Genomic DNA, 17207 nt, shown 5'->3' with positions numbered 1-17207 from the left:
AAAAGACATCTTCAAAGGAAACTAACTAGTTTGAATTAGAAGGAGAGGGAGGAGAGAGATGGTGGATATTTTTAAAGGGATTATGTTTTCAATATTTTGGGCATTCGACGTCTAATTCCTGTTGCTTTTTTTAAAAGCATTTCTCATTTAAAATTTAAAAGTAGATTAGTAATTTAAATGTGCTTAATTTGTAAATAAGATAAAAATAACATGTGTATAAGATAACTTGAAGAGAAAAAACTTGTGAAAATCTTCTCTTTAAATATTAAATAGAAATAAATTTGTCATTAGTAAATGCTATAAAATACTAAAATAGCTGGGTCCATGTTATGGTATTAATAAAGAGATAGAAATGGTCAGAAGTTCATTTACCAAAAATATTTTGACTGATTATTTTTGCCAGAATACTTGAGAATATAATTCCATGTTCAATATAAAAAAAAGATAATAATAAGAGTTATGTTGGTTACCCCAACACTGTTCATTATGGTGTGTCTATAGCTCAAATTTAAAACCATGCCTAACTTTGAGATTAATTAGGTCATTACCTTTGCCACAACTATTGCCTAATGTTAAAGATCAGACACCTCAGGATACTGGTTCTATGAAGTTAGTGTATTATTTCAGTAGGAGAGAGATAGTGCAGGGTAAGAAGTTAGCATTAGGAAAAAATGTTATCCTTTTGGGGCCCCTGGATGGTGCAATCAGTTAAGCATCTGACTGTTGCTTTCGGCTCAGGTTGTGATCTCAGGTCCTGATCTCAGGGTCATGAGATCGAGCCGCACATTGGGCTCTGCGCTCAGCGCAGAACCTGCTTGAGATCCTCTCTCCCTCTGCTCCTCCTGCTCATGTTCTCTCTCAAATAAATGAATAAATCTTAAAATAATTTTTTAATTAAAGAAATGTTATCCCTTCTTATTTCCTATTGCAGCAGATTCCAGGTTACTACACTAATCTCAGGTCTCAAATGGATAGCTTTTGTGTGTGTATGTGTATTTAATTCTCAGACTCAAGTACTTTTGATTCCAGTGAATACTGCTCATGGGTTTTCACGACCAAAACCATGTTTGGCCAAGGTAGCACAGAGGAACCCACCGAATTCCTCTTGAATGTGTTTATTTTACCTTTGAGTTAAATGTATAAAATACTGAAATGATAATTGCAGCAATGAAAACAGGAGATACATGAATCACTGGGAATACATAAATGTTGGATTAAGGTAGTTCATTCATCTGTTATATTGAAATTTACTGTAAAGTTACCATTTTAAAGAGAAAGTTCAGAGGTTCTTACTTGTTTCTAGGAAGACATCATTAAATACAATAACAATAAAAGAGCTGGGAAACTTCCAGAGAAGCATCACATCTTCACAGGAATGGTTTTTGTGTCAGGTCAGGATAAAATGATAGGTTTAGAAAGGTCAAGCCATTTAAAGTGATAGTTGCCCCCTACCCTCCCCCTCACCACCACCCCCAATCCTACCAGATTAACAAAACCAGAGTGAATTACACCAAAACAAGAACAATAAGAAAATAAAGATAAAAATGGATTTCCTAATCATTAAAATTATAATGGCTATTGTACATATACAAGACAACAGTATCCCTGTGGTGAGACCCAATCTTGTTTTTATTGTGGCAGACTGACACCTCAGGGAATAAGGGCTCTGGAGTCCCTCTTCAGGAATAGACTATCTACACGTTATGTGATCGTGGTCGGTAAAATACAGAAAGTTCACAGAACTGGCAACTAGATTTTTTTGAGTGGTAGAATCAGGAGGTCTCCTCTGAAATGTGAAGGAAATATTTATAAGTAAAATGAAATTTGTCTGCAGAGATGTATATATGGAAAACAAATGCCATGGAGAAAAGTTAAAAAAAATTACTTCTAATCACTAGAAGGAGAAGTTAGAGACGGTCCTGTTAGATTCCTAAACTGTGCAGGACGATACTATTCAACTAATCCCTTGTTACCCAGGCTCAGAAGGAACAGGCGGATGGGGTTATGCTTCTACCCAGTAGGGCACGTCATAGAAACTTAACGTATTAGGCTTGAAAGGACAGGATAGAATCCATCGTCCAACTCCCTCATTGTACAGATATGGAAATTGAGGAGCAGAGAGCCTGAGTCATTTGTCCGATGTTACACACTTGATGACCAGCTTCTTGATCTCCTGTCCAGAGTTCTTTCCATTATGCAGTGTTACTAATCAGGGGCATCTCTATAGCAGTTCAAAGCCAAAATGTGTTACTCATAACATTGATTATCTTCTTACGGAGGTAATGTGGGACTTAAAGACCTAAATGCCATAACAATTATTGTCATCGTGGTGGTTAGAGTTCATGGCCATTGTCCACCTGCTGGGGCTCCATTTTAAGGGACATAAGCAAGCAAAATAGTCTACTGTAACATGAAATAGTTACTTTGGGTTCAAAACAATTAACATGAAAGTTCTGCAGGAAAAGTTTTCTTTTTGATACTCTTGCCTTCTCCCATTTTTCAAGATAAATGTAACTTAGAGAAGAATGGACTTTGGATATGGAATTGCCCCTAGCTGAACCTGGCTAGCAATTCTTGGTGTTTCCGTTTGAAGAACAAAGCAGATGATCAGGTAACAAAACCTTTTACTGTATAGCTATGCTCACTTTTTTCTCAGGGAGAAGAGAGAAGGCAATTGTGTATTGGGATGGGAAAAACAATTATAATCAATTGAACATTTTGTCTGTAACATTAGGATATCATTGCAGATGTAATTAGTGGAAATTCTTTTTCCATCTCAGTAATCCCACGTAGGCTTTTCCCACACTGTTCTTTGCATTTGGTGTTCCTGGTAGTTTTTGCTAAATATTTTCTTTCAAGTCAGAAAGGAGAACTTACATATTTGAAAAAGAGAAAAATCTTCAAAACTATTATGTTTTACATTACCTTCTTTTCATTCTACTCTCCTTTTAGATTTATTTTTTTAAAGATTTTATTTGTTTATTTGACAGACAGAGATCACAAGCAGGAAGAGAGAGAGAGAGGAGGAGGAAGCAGGCTCCCTGCCGAGCAGAGAGCTCGATGTGGGGCTGGATCCCAGGACCCTGGGATCATTACCTGAGCCGAAGGCAGAGGCTTTAACCCACTGAGCCACCCAGGCGCCCCAGCTCTCCTTTTAGATTTAGAATGATTTATATAAATACATATTTAGGCTGAACGCCAAACAGCTTAGTATTAACACTTGTCAGAGGCTGAAGCTAGATATCTTCATAGAATGAACTTGGTTACAAGAAGCAATGTGAAATGTAATCACAATTATACTTTTACAATTTAAAAGAGGTGCCAGTAATGGAATTTTGAAGTTTGATATGGCACAGGCACAAATATTCATGTTTCTATCAATCTATTTCCTTATTTCTCAATTTAAAGACTTAAAAATTCTTATTTGTTTTCTTTTGTTAAAAAGGTGTATTTATTTATTTACTCACTTATTTGAGAGAGAGAGAGAGTGAGAGATATCACAGGTAGATAGAGAAGCAGGCAGGAAGAGAGGGGGAAGCAGACTCCCCTGTTAAGCAGGGAGCTGGATGTGGGGCTCAATCCCAGGACCCTGGGATCATGACCTGAGCCGAAGGCAGAGGCTTAACCCACTGAGCCACTCAGGCACCCCTCTTTTGTTTTCTATATAACATTATTAACTTTCATAGTCTTTGTAATTCTACATCACTTTTCTCTTCCTGTACTTCTGACATATAAGGATATTTTAGTTCCAAGTTATATCTGTACATTCAAAGTGAATATTCAGATGTTAACCAATCATTAGAATGGTCTTCCTTGGTGTCATTATTCCCTTGCTTTACTGACTGTACATGATGGAGACATGATGATGACGACATAAGTATGTGGCTATTTGATTTTCCAAAGGTTAAAGGGAGGCTGTAGCTAAAGCCAAATAGAAATCTTGGCCGAATACCAAAGTCAAAACCAAACTTTAGGAAGTCTCTAAATCAGAGTTTTGTAGAACATTTCAATAAGCAAAGAATGTCCTAATCTTTTATTGTTTTTCTATTCTCTCTCCTTTTCTGGAGAAGTAACTAGACATTTTAAATTGAAATCCGTGAATTCCTCTAAAATCCACAAGATGGTGCTATGACGTGGCATTTAGAAAACTTTTGAAAACCTTTTGCCTTGTAGGGGCAACTTGTAGGCAGAACCAAATAAGTACCATTTACTAATATCCGCTTCAGGTAAATGCTATTTAAAAAAAATAACATCAACCAGATTAGTTGATATAAGGAAGGTGTATCTTTATTCCTAATTTCTAATTCCTAATGTTGCTTTTTAATACTTTGTCCCAAAAATTATACTTCTGAAATTCTGTTATTGGTGTCGGGTTTTCAAATGTCTTATGAGGGGCACCTGGGTGGCTCAGTCATTAAGTGGCTGCCTTCAGCTCAGGTCATGATCCCAGGGTCCAGGGATCGAGCCCCGCATAGGGCTCCCTGCTCAGTGGGAAGTCTGCTTCTCCCTCTCCCACTCCCCCTGCTTGTGTTCCCTCTCTCGCTTTGTCTCTCTGTTCAATAAATAAATACAGTCTTTTAAAAAAAATTAAAAAGTCTTATGAGAAGTCTAAGAACTGAACTTGGGTCTTAGCAGGGCTAAGTCGTAATGGAAAAAGTTCTGGACTGAAGTGGAGACCAGAGTTCTAATCTCCGGCCTCCACCGGAGTCCTGGCATGCAGCCAGCCTTCCGTCTACTTCAGCTGTTCTCCACCAGGGGCGATTTTACCCCTGGGGAATATTTAATGAAGCCTTGGAGACATTAATCATTTATTCATAACAACTTGTGTGACGGGGCTGCCACTGGCACCTGCGGGTAGAGGTCAGCGATGCCACCGAGTATCCTACAATACGCAGGAAAGACTTATCCACAGCAAAGAATTATCCTACCCAAGATTAATAGTGCTCTGGTTGAGGAACTGACCTATTCGTTCACTCCTTTGTTGGTTTGTCTGTTCATTAATTAAATCATTCACACGTTCATTGACTTCCGCATGTACATATCCATCCCTTCAACAAATTTTTACAAAATATCTACTACGTCTACTACGATTCAAGACCAGACTAAGATGTAGGGATTAAAAAGACAAAAGTTATCCTATACCTGTTCAGTCTTACAGGGGAGAGAGACGACTTGTGAAAAACTCTCACACTACGTGATCAGTGTTTCAGCGTTAAACGTAGGATGTCCTGAGAACACAGAAGAGAAGGATAGATGCTGGTGAAGAGGGCAGAGCTCAGGAAGCCTTCCCGGGGGTGGGGGTTGTTCACCGCATGGGTGCACGGCGGTCACAGAATGAAATTCTGAGTAAAACACAAGCTAAGCCAGAGATATACAGTAGCCCAGAGTGTGCTCGGTGGGTGGTAGGCCTCTGTGGGTGCGATTAGGGGTTGGAAAAGGAAAGCCGAATCTCTTAAAAACGATAGAATGGGGTCCAAGAGAGCCTTGGACTTCACCCTCCAGACATCAAAACTTAGAATAAAAGAGTAATATGAAACGTGTGGTAATCACTTCGCCTCTTTGGGTCTGGGTCTCCCACCCTTAAAGCATTTGCTGGGATTAGGTTTCAGGGTGTCCTCACTTATAAAATTACCTTTTGTTAATTATAAAATCAATCCATTAGATATACTAAATGCTGTATATTTTTAGATCGATATGACTATGAAAATCACAATATCTGTAAAAAATATCTTTATACACAAAAGTTGTATTGTTGCAGATATGTGCTTTCATTATAATGCACAAAGTATAATATATTCCTATTAATATATTATTTGGTGTTTGTTTTAAGAGTGGACATACTTGGGAAGATCAAGTTATTCTGCAGAATATAGTCTTCTAATTGGTTAATTCCTATGTCAATTGCTATTTTTGGTTGCATCTGGGATAGATTTTAAAAATATTTTTTCCTTAACCTTCTTATCAATAAGTTTTAGACAATCAAATTATATATTAGTAATTTAACATATGTTTTATTATTTGAGTAATTACTTAAAAAATTCGAGTGTTTTAGGGTGCCTAGGTGGTTTAGTCTGTTAAGTGTCTGCTGAAGCTCGGGTTGTGATCCCAGGGTCCTGGGATGGAGCCCAGCATCAGGCTCCTTGCTCAGCAGGAAACCTGCTCTCCTCTGTCTCCCTCTGTCTGCCCCTCCCTCTGCTTGTGCTCTCTCTCTCTCTCTGTCAAATAAATAAATAAAATCTTAAAAAAATAAAAAATAAAATAAAAAAAAATACGAGAGTGTTTTAGGGAAATCAAACACTGGGGTCTTTTGTATTGTATGTTAATTAATGACGAAAACCCAGAGATTAACAACTGTTCGAATTTTACTTGAGTAAAATTAGTAGTTGTCAACCGAATGTTTGATACAGTTTGATTATGATTTATAAAATGTATTTTCATGCTATATTTCAATTTAATATTTTCATATTTTAATTTAAAACATGGGTTTTCAGCTTTAAAACATAGGTAGCTGAAACCCCTGCTCTAGTCCAGTTCTGTGGTCATTCTGAATTTATTTATTTATTTATTTATTTATTTTAAAGATTTTATTTATTTATTTGACAGAGAGAAATTACAAGTACACTGAGAGGCAGGCAGAGAGAGAGAGAAGGAAGCAGGCTCCCTGCTGAGCAGAGAGCCCGATGCGGGACTCGATCCCAGGACCCTGAGATCATGACCTGAGCCGAAGGCAGCGGCTTAACCCACTGAGCCACCCAGGCGCCCGGTCATTCTGAATTTAGCCCATAGATCAAATGACATGCTTTGAGATAAAGGAAAAAAAAACTGGATAGGGAAGGGAGAAAAGAACAATGGGCCCCTATCTAAATAAAATACAGCAATCTCCTGTGGGAAACACTGCCATCATAGGACCCCAGATAGAGGGTGAAAATACTGATGGTAAAGGTGACAGAGGCCCTGGGAAAGGCAGGGCTGGGTTACGGCCATCTGGTCTGAATCAGTTAGGGACCCAGGACCTAAGCCCTCTCCTCCTTGCTCGCAGTCGCACTATAACCCTCTGACTGCATCTTTTTGAATCCTTTTTCCCCTCCCTCCCTGCCCCGCCCCCTGCCCCGCCCCAATCATGATCCTTCCAGGTTTCTGTGTCATACTTCCTTGAGTATTAATGAAAACATTTGATGAATCTTTTCAGATTTGAATATCTGTTCATATTTATTTTCCTCCACAGAAATTATCTATAAAACCTATATCTATAATTTAAACTAGTGTGGATTGTTCAGAGTGCTTGTGTTTTGAGACGGCGTCACAGACTTGATTCACAACAGTTAATCTTCAAAAGATGAGAACTTTATATGCCATGGTAAAAAAGGCTTTCGAGCCCCGGAAAAGGGGTTGAACTAGTTGGTGATTTTAACAGGCACTTTAGGATTCAGGGAGGGGCCATGAAAGAAGCAGTGGCAGGAGCAAAGAATGGGGGTGACCTGCAGCGCCCACCCCTCCCCCTGCTTCATCAGAAACTGTTTCCACCCCTATTGTCTTTTTGTTCCAGATCAGACATCGCTGGAACAAAGGTTATGATGACGTCCCAGATGAACTCTAAGGTCTTTTCTGACCTGAACTTCTGTGAATTTATATTTTCAAATCCTCTCCAAAAAAAACCAGAAAACTTCAAGTTTAAAGAGTTGTGTAATAACTGTGAGGCACAAGTTAGGATAAAGAAAACATTAAGAACAACAGCCCCAACAAATCAATCTTGCTCACCTGTTCTTAAGAAATTAGACACTTTCTATTTAAAAGTAATGAAAAATACGTTTAAAAAGTGAATCGCTTCAAACACAAAGAGGAACAATACAAGAGAAACAAATGAGCAAGAAAAACTTCATTGGTACCTTCAGTATGAATGTCCTGCAGAGACAGAGCTTAGAGATCTGACCAACAGCAGAACTGGTTCTTTCCCGAGGGGCTCATTTTCAAAGCAAGGAATGGCTCTGAACACACATGTGAATTAGGACAGGCACACATCACGGGAATGCTTCTTTCCAAAGTCTCGGACTCCTGTGCATATAGGAGATTACTCTCCTGGTAGCCACAAGAGTTGACATTCTTTTGCACATACATGAGACATTAAAGACAACAATACAGAAGTGCCTACATTTGCGCAGAGCTTGCGGCAATCATCACCCAGTGGTGGGCATTTTAAAGTAAATATTTCTTGACAAAACCTCACGATACAACCAAAATTCATTTTACTTAGGGGGAAATGTTTCTAAACATTCCCAGAAATTTTCTGGGTATAAAAAGATACATTTTGTGAATTATTGTTTTAGGAATAATTCTAATGTAGTCCCATAAGTTAAAAACAAATTTTAGCAAAAATGAAAAGTCTATTTTAGGAATTGCTTTTCATCTGCACACATAATTAATAGCTATAAGAAAACAGCTTTGGGGAGAGGATCTAGGAGAAACTTCATTCCATTCAATGCCTAGGTTGTATAATAAAGGAACACACAACTGAGTGACCATGCAGAATAAAAAGGTATATGTTATATAAAACATGGTATACGTGGTATTTTATACAAAGAATGAATTAAGGGGTGGATAGGTCATAGACTTTTAGTTTTTGGCTAGTTACATTAGATATGCCTAGTATGAATGAAAAGAATGCATAACAAGTGATTCAAGTTTAAGCTAGTAACTATGCTTACATTCTAGCCTACTACTCTTTTTTGTTTTTAAGATTTTATTTATTTATTTAACAGAGATCACAAGTAGGCAGAGAGGAAGGCAGAGAGAGGGAAGCAGGCTCCCTGCTGAGCAGAGAGCCCAATGCTGGACTCGATCCCAGGACCCTGAGATCATGACCTGAGCCGAAGGCAGCAGCTTAACCTACTGTACCACCCAGGCACCCCCTAGCCTACTACTCTTTAATGATAAATTCAGTCAAGTGAATCCATATTGTGTAAGGGGGAAAGACATTTCCCAAAAATGTAGGTGAAGAAGTTTAATTCTGGGAATCTTGTGGGGTTTTTTTCCTTCATTAAGACAAAAATGGCTGGAGATCATTTCCCATGATTAAGGCAGCGGTGTATGGGCAGTGGAAGTATTTCTGTTAGTTGTTATAACTTCTTTCTGGATATGAGGCTCCTTTTAGTCATTTAAAATAAATTACTAGCATAACTTCCCCCACTACACACTAAAAATGGCAGCAGTGAAACCCATTTGCTGTTTTAGAAAATGACTAATAGAACAGATATTTCACAATATCCCATGATTCAGTTTAAAACAAGGAATTAAAACCACTTCTGTATTTAACTTGTCCTGGAAAGATAACTAAAGTCACTTTTTAAAAATTATTCATTTATCAGACCACATTTACATGGAAGACGAAGTAAAATTTATCCACGTTTCATGAAGAAAGAAGGCAGAATGAAATCTGATTTAGGGCAAAAGAGGGTGAAAGTAAAATCTTCAAAGAAAACAATTTGCATTAGGAATTAGATTTCGGGGGCCCCTGAGTGGCTCAGTTGGTTCAGCATCCAACTCTTGATTTCGGCCTAGGTCGTGATCTCAGGGTCCTGGGACTGAGCTGTGAGTCAGGCTCTATGCTCTGCAGAGAATCTGCTTGAGGATTCTCTCCCCCTCCCTCACCCCTTTCCCAGCTTGTGCTCTTTCTCGCTCTCAAATGAATAAATAAATAAATAAATCTTTTAAAATTTTTTTAAAAGATTTTATTTATTTATTTGACAGACAAAGATCACAATTAAGCAGAGAGGCAGGCAGAGAGAGAGGAAGGGAAACAGGCTCTCTGCTCACAGAGAGCCCGATGTGGGGCTCGATCCCAGGACCCCGGGATCACCCGAGCCGAAGGCAGAAGCTTTAACCCACTGAGTCACCCAGGTGCCCCAAACAAATCTTTTTTTAAAAAGGGAATTAGATTTCTGTCTTTCTAAGGGAAATTCTCACATTTCCCTGAGCAGAGGTAAGTGCTGGGATATGAAGTTAGAAAAGTCTCATAGCATTAATTTAAAATGGTCTTTAAAACATAATTTCAAAATTCCCAAGTGCAAAAGGAAACTTTCTAATGACCATATTTTGAAAGGTGTCAGATAAATAGGTAAAGAAACGTTATTAGTTAATAGAGTTGATTCTTTTGCTTGTTCTAATAAGGGTTTGCCTTCTCTTGAGGTAACTTGGCCAAGTCTCCTATATATGGAGGTCTAGAAAACTCTTCAACAGACTATAAATTATATGTAACCACTAGCTTGGAGATTTCTACCCTTGACATTTCTGGTTTTGCTGCCCATTTTGGGGGCCCAGGAGAGGATGCAGGCAGGGCAGAGTGGTACAGTTTCCTCTTAACCCTTCAATCAGGAACAGACTGGTACAAAGGGGAACGCAACCACAGGGCAGGGATCAGGGTGAGCTGAGGGTGACCGAGGTGGACAAGTACAGGGTAGGGCTCTGTATTTACTTAAAATGTTATTTTGCTCACCACGGATTTCTTATTTTGCATTAATTTTAACTTCTTAGGATACTGCATTACCAAGTTTTTTGGCACCCGCTTAAATTTTGCATGTGACGTGAAAGCCTCACTCCCTCACCCTGATCCCGGCCCTGCTCGGGCAGCGCCTGAGTGCTATGTTCCAGAAGCTCTGTGGAGCCAGACTAGAGCACAGCCTCTCCCTTTGACCCACCTCAGCTCTGATGGGCCAGGGGAAGCTGCTATAAGACCTCTGCTCTCCTTGCTGGCAAAAATGAAGATGAAGGATAGAGAAAACTATCTTTGTCTCACAAGGGACTGATGGGAGTGTTAGGAAACAGGTATCACAGACAGAATTGACACTAGGACTACTAGTTACACTTTCTTCTGGTGCTTATTTGTGTTTGGACAGGAACATGATGATCAAGGGAAGTGATGCCCTGAACATGGACTTAGCAGGAGAAAGGAGTAGTCAGGATAACTCATTCACCCACAGTGAATGAAAAACTCCTCCAAAGCACGCTAAGTTAAACAATGAGAGGTTTGATGCTCATACATTATGAAAGTGATGTAGGTCTCTTTTAAATAACAAAAAAGGCAGGATTTTATGTGGCTGAGCTAAAGTAAAGCTAAAAGCTAAAGGTACTTTTCAATTTATTTTTTAAGATTTTATTTATTTGTCAGAAAGAGAGAGATACAGAGGACAAGCAAGGGGACCCCGATGTGGAACTCGATTCCAGGACCGTGGGATCATGCCCGAGGCTGAAGGTAGAGGCTTAACCAATGCAGCCATCCGGGCATTCCATGTTTTAATCCCTGAAAAGAGCAAAATAAGACTTTCAGTCTTACTGCTGAACTTTCATCAGACTTGCAGGTATCTGTCTTCTTGTCTTTTCCAAAAAGACATGTGTACAGTCCTGAGGCAGGGGCAGATGCTGCCCTTCTCCACAAAGAACACTGGGACCCTGCGTCTCCCCATTTCTGTCTGACCTCAGGAGAGTGGAGAAAGGGATTAAGGTTTACTGAGTAACTGCTGGGAGTTGTTGCTTTCCAAAGTGTTATCTTACTTAACACCCCAGCATCCCTGTAAAGGGAAAGAAATTCTCACAGAGAGGATTAGGAGATGTGGGAAAGAGGTTTTAGTTCTAGCAGTTTTTACAGCTAGAACCATGGGCCCCTAGGTGTCACACTGTTTTCTCTGGAGGGACAGATAAGACTAGATGTAATGTCACTGTGTCTTCCATTTGCAGCCAGTAGTCTGTCCCATCATAGGACTGTTTGGAAAGGTGAAATACAGGGCCTTCATTCAGTTCCATTGTCCTCCTTGGAAGGAAATGTTGGACACTGCAGTACTTTTTGTAAACTGGAAACTAAAAGTAAAAGTTCTAAAAGTTCTCTCAAAAAGTCAGTAAAAGCTCTCAAAAGGAGAGAAGAGAAAGTTAGGGGCAGAGGTCTAGTTAAATTATTTTGAAATTATCGCTGACATTAAGTAGATCTGCTGGGTATTGGTTTTTAGGCATTAACATGGGTATATGTCTATTTTACACATTTCTATTACAGATTCAGTAGAGAAAAAAAATACCTAAATATATATTTAATTCCACAGGATCCCAAAGCACTTTGAGGATTTAAATTGATAAGCCAACCTCAAAGGGACTGATTCTTGCAACTAAAACACAGACACCTCTGGGGTGAAATGTGGCAACAGTTTGACAGGCATAGCAGTAGCTTAGGCCAGAAAGGATTTATCCAATTAAAATTATGGGATGAATTTTGGCTGGCAGAATGTAATTACCAGCCTTGGAACGAATCCAGGATCCTGAGGTTAACACCCCTCCTCTTGCCAACAACCCTCCTACCTGCCAACACTCCGAGCTGGAGAAGGCAGGATCTGACACAATCGCACATAATACTGTTGTGACATCTCAGTACAATGATGATGATGTGAGAAGCATCATGAACCTGATTTTTTTTAACACTCATTATGTTACTTATTTTTATGCCACATTAGGCTAGAAACCAAATGTCCACATAAATGTTAATTTCCTCAAATCTGTGTTTAAAAAGTATAATTAGAAAATAAAAAATAGATTTAAAAATTAATTTATTCTGTCAAAGTAGTTATTTAGTGATTATTTCACTTCAGGAACGAAATTGGATCAAAACGGTGACATTTTATCCTTGCTATATATATTTTAAAAAAAACACAAAACAGGTTTTTGTCGGAGAAATGTGTTCTCAAGGTTCCCTGGCCTAGAAAAAAAGGGAAATGCTTAATGCCGGGTTCAAATTGCTTGTAACTGAGTCCGCGGGCAGGTGCCACGACTGCTGCTGTCCGGGGACGGGTCCCGCCCCCGCTCACACGCGCTGGCGTGTTTCCCCGCGGAGACGCCACTGACACGCGGCCCCCCGCGCGCGCTCCGAAGAGCCCCCTGCTGGGTGTGCGGTTAACGGATAATGACCTCATCCGTAGATTTGGATGCCCTTTTACAAAGTCATTCATTAACAGACGAGTGTGGAGAATCCCAAGCTAAAGGAGAGGGGCGACGGAACGTTAAGCTCCCGGCCGCAGGGCTGCCGAGGGCTGCGCGGGGGGCGCGGGGGCGCGCCGGCGGGGGCGGGGGCGGGCGCAGGAGGCGCGGGCCGGAGGTCAGGAGGTCAGCCGGCGACCCGGGGAGCGTGCTCCGCGCTACGCCGCCGCGGGCTGGCGCGCGAGCCGGGCGTCCGGAGGGCGGGGCCGGAGGCGGAAGCTGCGCGCCGCTCTCGCGCGGCGACCCCTGCTCCGCGCCGGCCCACCCCGCCGCCCCTCCGCGCGCGCAGGTCGGTTCCCTCTCCCGTGCGCAGCTGCGGGCGCGAGCGCCGGCGCTGGCGGTACAGCCGGTCCCGGGCGGCCCCGCCGCCGGCCGTGCCTCGCTCCCGGGCCCCGGAGACGTTGCTCCCCGCGGGCGTCGCGGGGCGCCGGGGGGCTGCCCCGAGGCCCGCGCCGGACCCCCCTTCCCCCCCCATCCCCCGGGTTAGCCTTCGGCCCACGTGGCCACGGCGCATCGGCCCCGCTGCGGGGCCGCGCAGGGAGTCCCAGCGGCGGGTGCGACCGCAGCACCGCCCCCGCCCCCTCGGCGAGCCTTTCTGCCGCCCCGAAAGCGCGAAAGGTGGTGCGTGCGCGGGCGGCAGGTGATCTGGCGGAACTGCCGCGGGCGGCTCCCCTCCGCGCCAGCCCCGCGCGGTCCTCCCCAGGGGCGGCAGCTTTTTGGTTCGTGGCCGGAAGTCGTCGAACTGCGATTGGAGGGACGGGCGGCCGGGGAGCGCGTTCTCCCGAACCACGAACGCTGGCGGGGTTGCTCTGGGTTCCTTTGTGGGTGCAGGAGGCAGGGAGACACTTACCCTTTTGCTCACGGGCCTGACTGCGCTCCAAAAGCCTGGTGGCCGCTCATTCCAGCTTTTGCTGTGAAGGTAGATTTTTCTAACACCATCTTTGTGTGATTTAACTGTCCACAGGGAATCAAAATGTGGAATGAGAGGATGAAACTAATCCTTTCTTTTGCACTGTTAGGGGTTGCCATAAACACCATTTGTTAAAAAGCATAATTATGTTGGGAAAGTGCCTGATGAGACAATTAAGCTACATAAACACACTGAAAACAAATGAAAGCCAGAAGACGCCCACACCCCTTGTGTAAAGCAATTTTTTGTTTACACAGAAACGAGAGAGGTCTGAGTTGCCTTATTACAACGATATTATTAATACCTACAAAAACCTGAAGACCATATTTTTATGACTTTTCAGGCAGGAGGTGATGGCCACAGTATGAAAAGTTGCTTGCAAACCTAGACGAGTCATGCAGCCCCGGATTCCCTCTAGGTTAGGACGATCAGGCCAAGAAACGATCTTGGTGGACAGAAGCCAGAGGGTTTATGCATCGACAGTACTGTTACTCACATGAGAGCACAGTTCAGCTTAAACTCAGAGACTTAACGTCTGTCTCAGGCTTGGACACCATTCACTGCGGCATTCCCCACCGTGAGAGCATTGCCTAAGACGAAATCACTCTATGGAATAACTTGTTGAATGCATTCATGAGAACCATACTTAGTTTTTTAATATTTAAAAGAGACCAAAATATGCCCCATCTTGAAAAGGGGAATTGTTTTGTAATTAATCCACTTTCAACAAAAGGGCATCAGTCACATTTTGGGCATTTATTGTCAGATTTCAGTTCCAGGAACAGAGTCCTTTGAAAAGATTTTAAACTGATAAAGGAACTTTGGGGATTAAAGTATGAGAGGAATATAGTCAAATAGTTGTCACATACAGCACCCAAATGAGTCCCTTTTATTTGTTCATATATTGGCTGTAGCATGGACCATAGAGATAACTTTTCTTTTTGCCAGAAAGGTAGTTTTTCCAAGAATCTTCTTCACTTCTGTTTTCTACATTTCCCTAGTAAGTCTCATTTAACAAGAGGATCAAGCTTGTTAAGTATCATAGACCTTGAAAACGGGGATAATCTAAGGAAGATGGTGTTTAAGAGAGAATAGAATACTTTAACAAGTATTTTCATTTACATGACAATTCAGGCTGAGTAACTTGCCCTGCGTTTCCCAGTGTAGATACTACGGTCTGTAGTCTTACCTGTACATGACCACATACACATGGTTTTCTGGTTGACTCAATCTGAAGGTTTCTCCCTTCAGGTGTTCTCCAGGAATAAAACAGTGAAGTGTTCATATTATGACTGCCTGGTTTCCAAAAAAGTATAATTTTTTTATGGTTAATGAAAATGAAAATACGAAATGAGCCATAAAGGTCAAAATGAACAATAGTTTTTCTCCTATTCCAGAAAAATCACCATGGCTTCTTCCAGACTCGGGTTCTGTTTGGCTGCTTGTTTACTAAGTATTTCAGAAGCCAGAAGAAAATACATTGTTGAGAACATAGCAAAAGCAGCTCTTCTTGAAAGAAATGGTAGGAAAACAGACAGTTGATGTGAATATGTATGAGTACAGTAGTTTTTGTATTCTGCAGACAGTGCTATAGAACATTCTTTCTTCTTAGACTTTTCTCCTTGTTTTGAGGCTGTTAGAGCTTCCGCAGGACTCCGGGATACTGAGATAGATCAGTTACTCATGGGCACATGTGCTCTTCCCAAAAGCCCACATAAGCTCAGCAGTGCACTTATTCACACGAGAGTGAGTGCCTGAGATGAGCATTGTTCAGGGGTTTAGGCTCCTGAGGAGGATATGTTTACATAAAAGTTTAATGTTTCCCTCATGGGCCACTTATTTGATCATTAATACAATGAGCATAATTGTACATTATGCTTTTTATTCAACAGGTTGTATAAAAAATAAACTGGCCAAATACCAGCTACTTTTCAAAGCTCTGCTGCCAACAAAACCCATGCTTTCATTACATCATTATTATTTCTCCTCCATTTTCTCCATATAAAAACTCGTAGGCAGTTGCATTTAAATGATGGGTGTAAGATCTCTCAGCAGTTCCAAAAACTGGACCTCAAGCCTCTTTACTCCCTGGGCCAGTATTTTCAATGAGAGATATTATTCTTTGTTTTACCCTTGTTAAAATGTTCATGTGATGACACACGGTTTGGGTTCTAGATGTTTTTGCTTTCACACACACAAAACAGAATGTATTCAGACTTCTTATCATTTGAGTAGAATGCTTTGTTAATGAAAATCAACTTTTTGGCAACAGGTGAACATTCGGGTCACAATCCAGAAGCATTCAAGACAGTCTGTGTTAATTTCTGAGTCATTTTTGATCTGGGGACTACTTTTCATGAGAAAGAAGTGTTTTCCCCTGGCCCGTTTCTAATGGTGAGCACATTTAAGTTACTGTCTTACAACTTTGCAGGAGCTGGAAGCGTCTAAGAAAATTCCTTATAATTGCTGATAAGAAAACTCCTCTAGAGGCAGGATGCTTCTGTGCTTTTGCATTCTCTTTGTGGGAAGAGCCAGCTTGGGCCCCTCATTGTGAGACACAGTACTTCTAATGGGACTGGGTTACCTGTCTCTGTGATTAAGTGAATATGCAGGGACATTTGTGGAAGCCACAGACTGATGGACACCTGGGTCTCGACTCAGAGTTCTTATCAGCTTATTAGTGGCAGCGGCTCAAGTGGAATTATAGCTATTATACTCCATTACAAATACCAAACAATTTACTTCTGCCGAGATTCATACTGACAGTTCCTCCTGCCAGCAGTAATTTTTTTTCCTATATGCATGCTTAAGAAATTGCAGGAGAGAGTGTTTCATTCTTTTAGCATTTGATTCAATTGTATCATATGAAACTGAGAATAAAAGCTTTTCAGAAGAAGATTTGGGATGAAAAAATAAAATCATCTCTTTTCTTCCAGGAGCTAGAGTATGTTGAAAAAATACTTAAAAGAAGAGGTTGTATAATCTTGTTCTTGCTTCATCTTTTCTGATTTTAAAAAGTGAGGGAAGGTAGAACTAGCTAAGAAAATGACCTGTCATTTTACAAATATTTTAAATGCCTTTATTTTTAAATGAGTGGAATAAAATTATACCATCCATATTTTTTCTGATTAAGCAATGTGAACATATTTAAATCGCCTAAAATGTCTTGGGCAAAGAACCTGAGTTATAAATTTTAGATGTACACCAGGGCAGGGCTCCGTAGATGCTCATTTGGCTTTGAGTGAGTGACATATGTTTATCTTCTCATGTTATTAAAATTAATAGCGTA

General features: G+C 41.1%; 1 protein-coding gene across 1 annotated transcript in view; it reads left to right on the top strand.

Annotated features, from left to right (window-relative positions):
* The first annotated feature begins 13240 nt into the window (after positions 1–13240).
* Positions 13241–17207, top strand: part of FTCDNL1 (formiminotransferase cyclodeaminase N-terminal like) — a 28148-nt gene continuing 24181 nt past the window's right edge. The window contains 2 exon segments of the mRNA XM_059395468.1: positions 13241–13297; positions 15316–15440. Of these exon segments, the coding sequence (XP_059251451.1) occupies positions 15326–15440 (115 nt within the window). The 5' untranslated portion in view covers positions 13241–13297; positions 15316–15325.

The sequence above is a fragment of the Mustela nigripes genome, chromosome 3 (assembly GCF_022355385.1).
Source record: "Mustela nigripes isolate SB6536 chromosome 3, MUSNIG.SB6536, whole genome shotgun sequence".
Lineage (NCBI taxonomy): Eukaryota > Metazoa > Chordata > Mammalia > Carnivora > Mustelidae > Mustela > Mustela nigripes.
The sequence above is the reverse complement of the archived record's forward strand: the minus strand, read 5'-3'. Positions and strand labels throughout refer to the sequence as shown.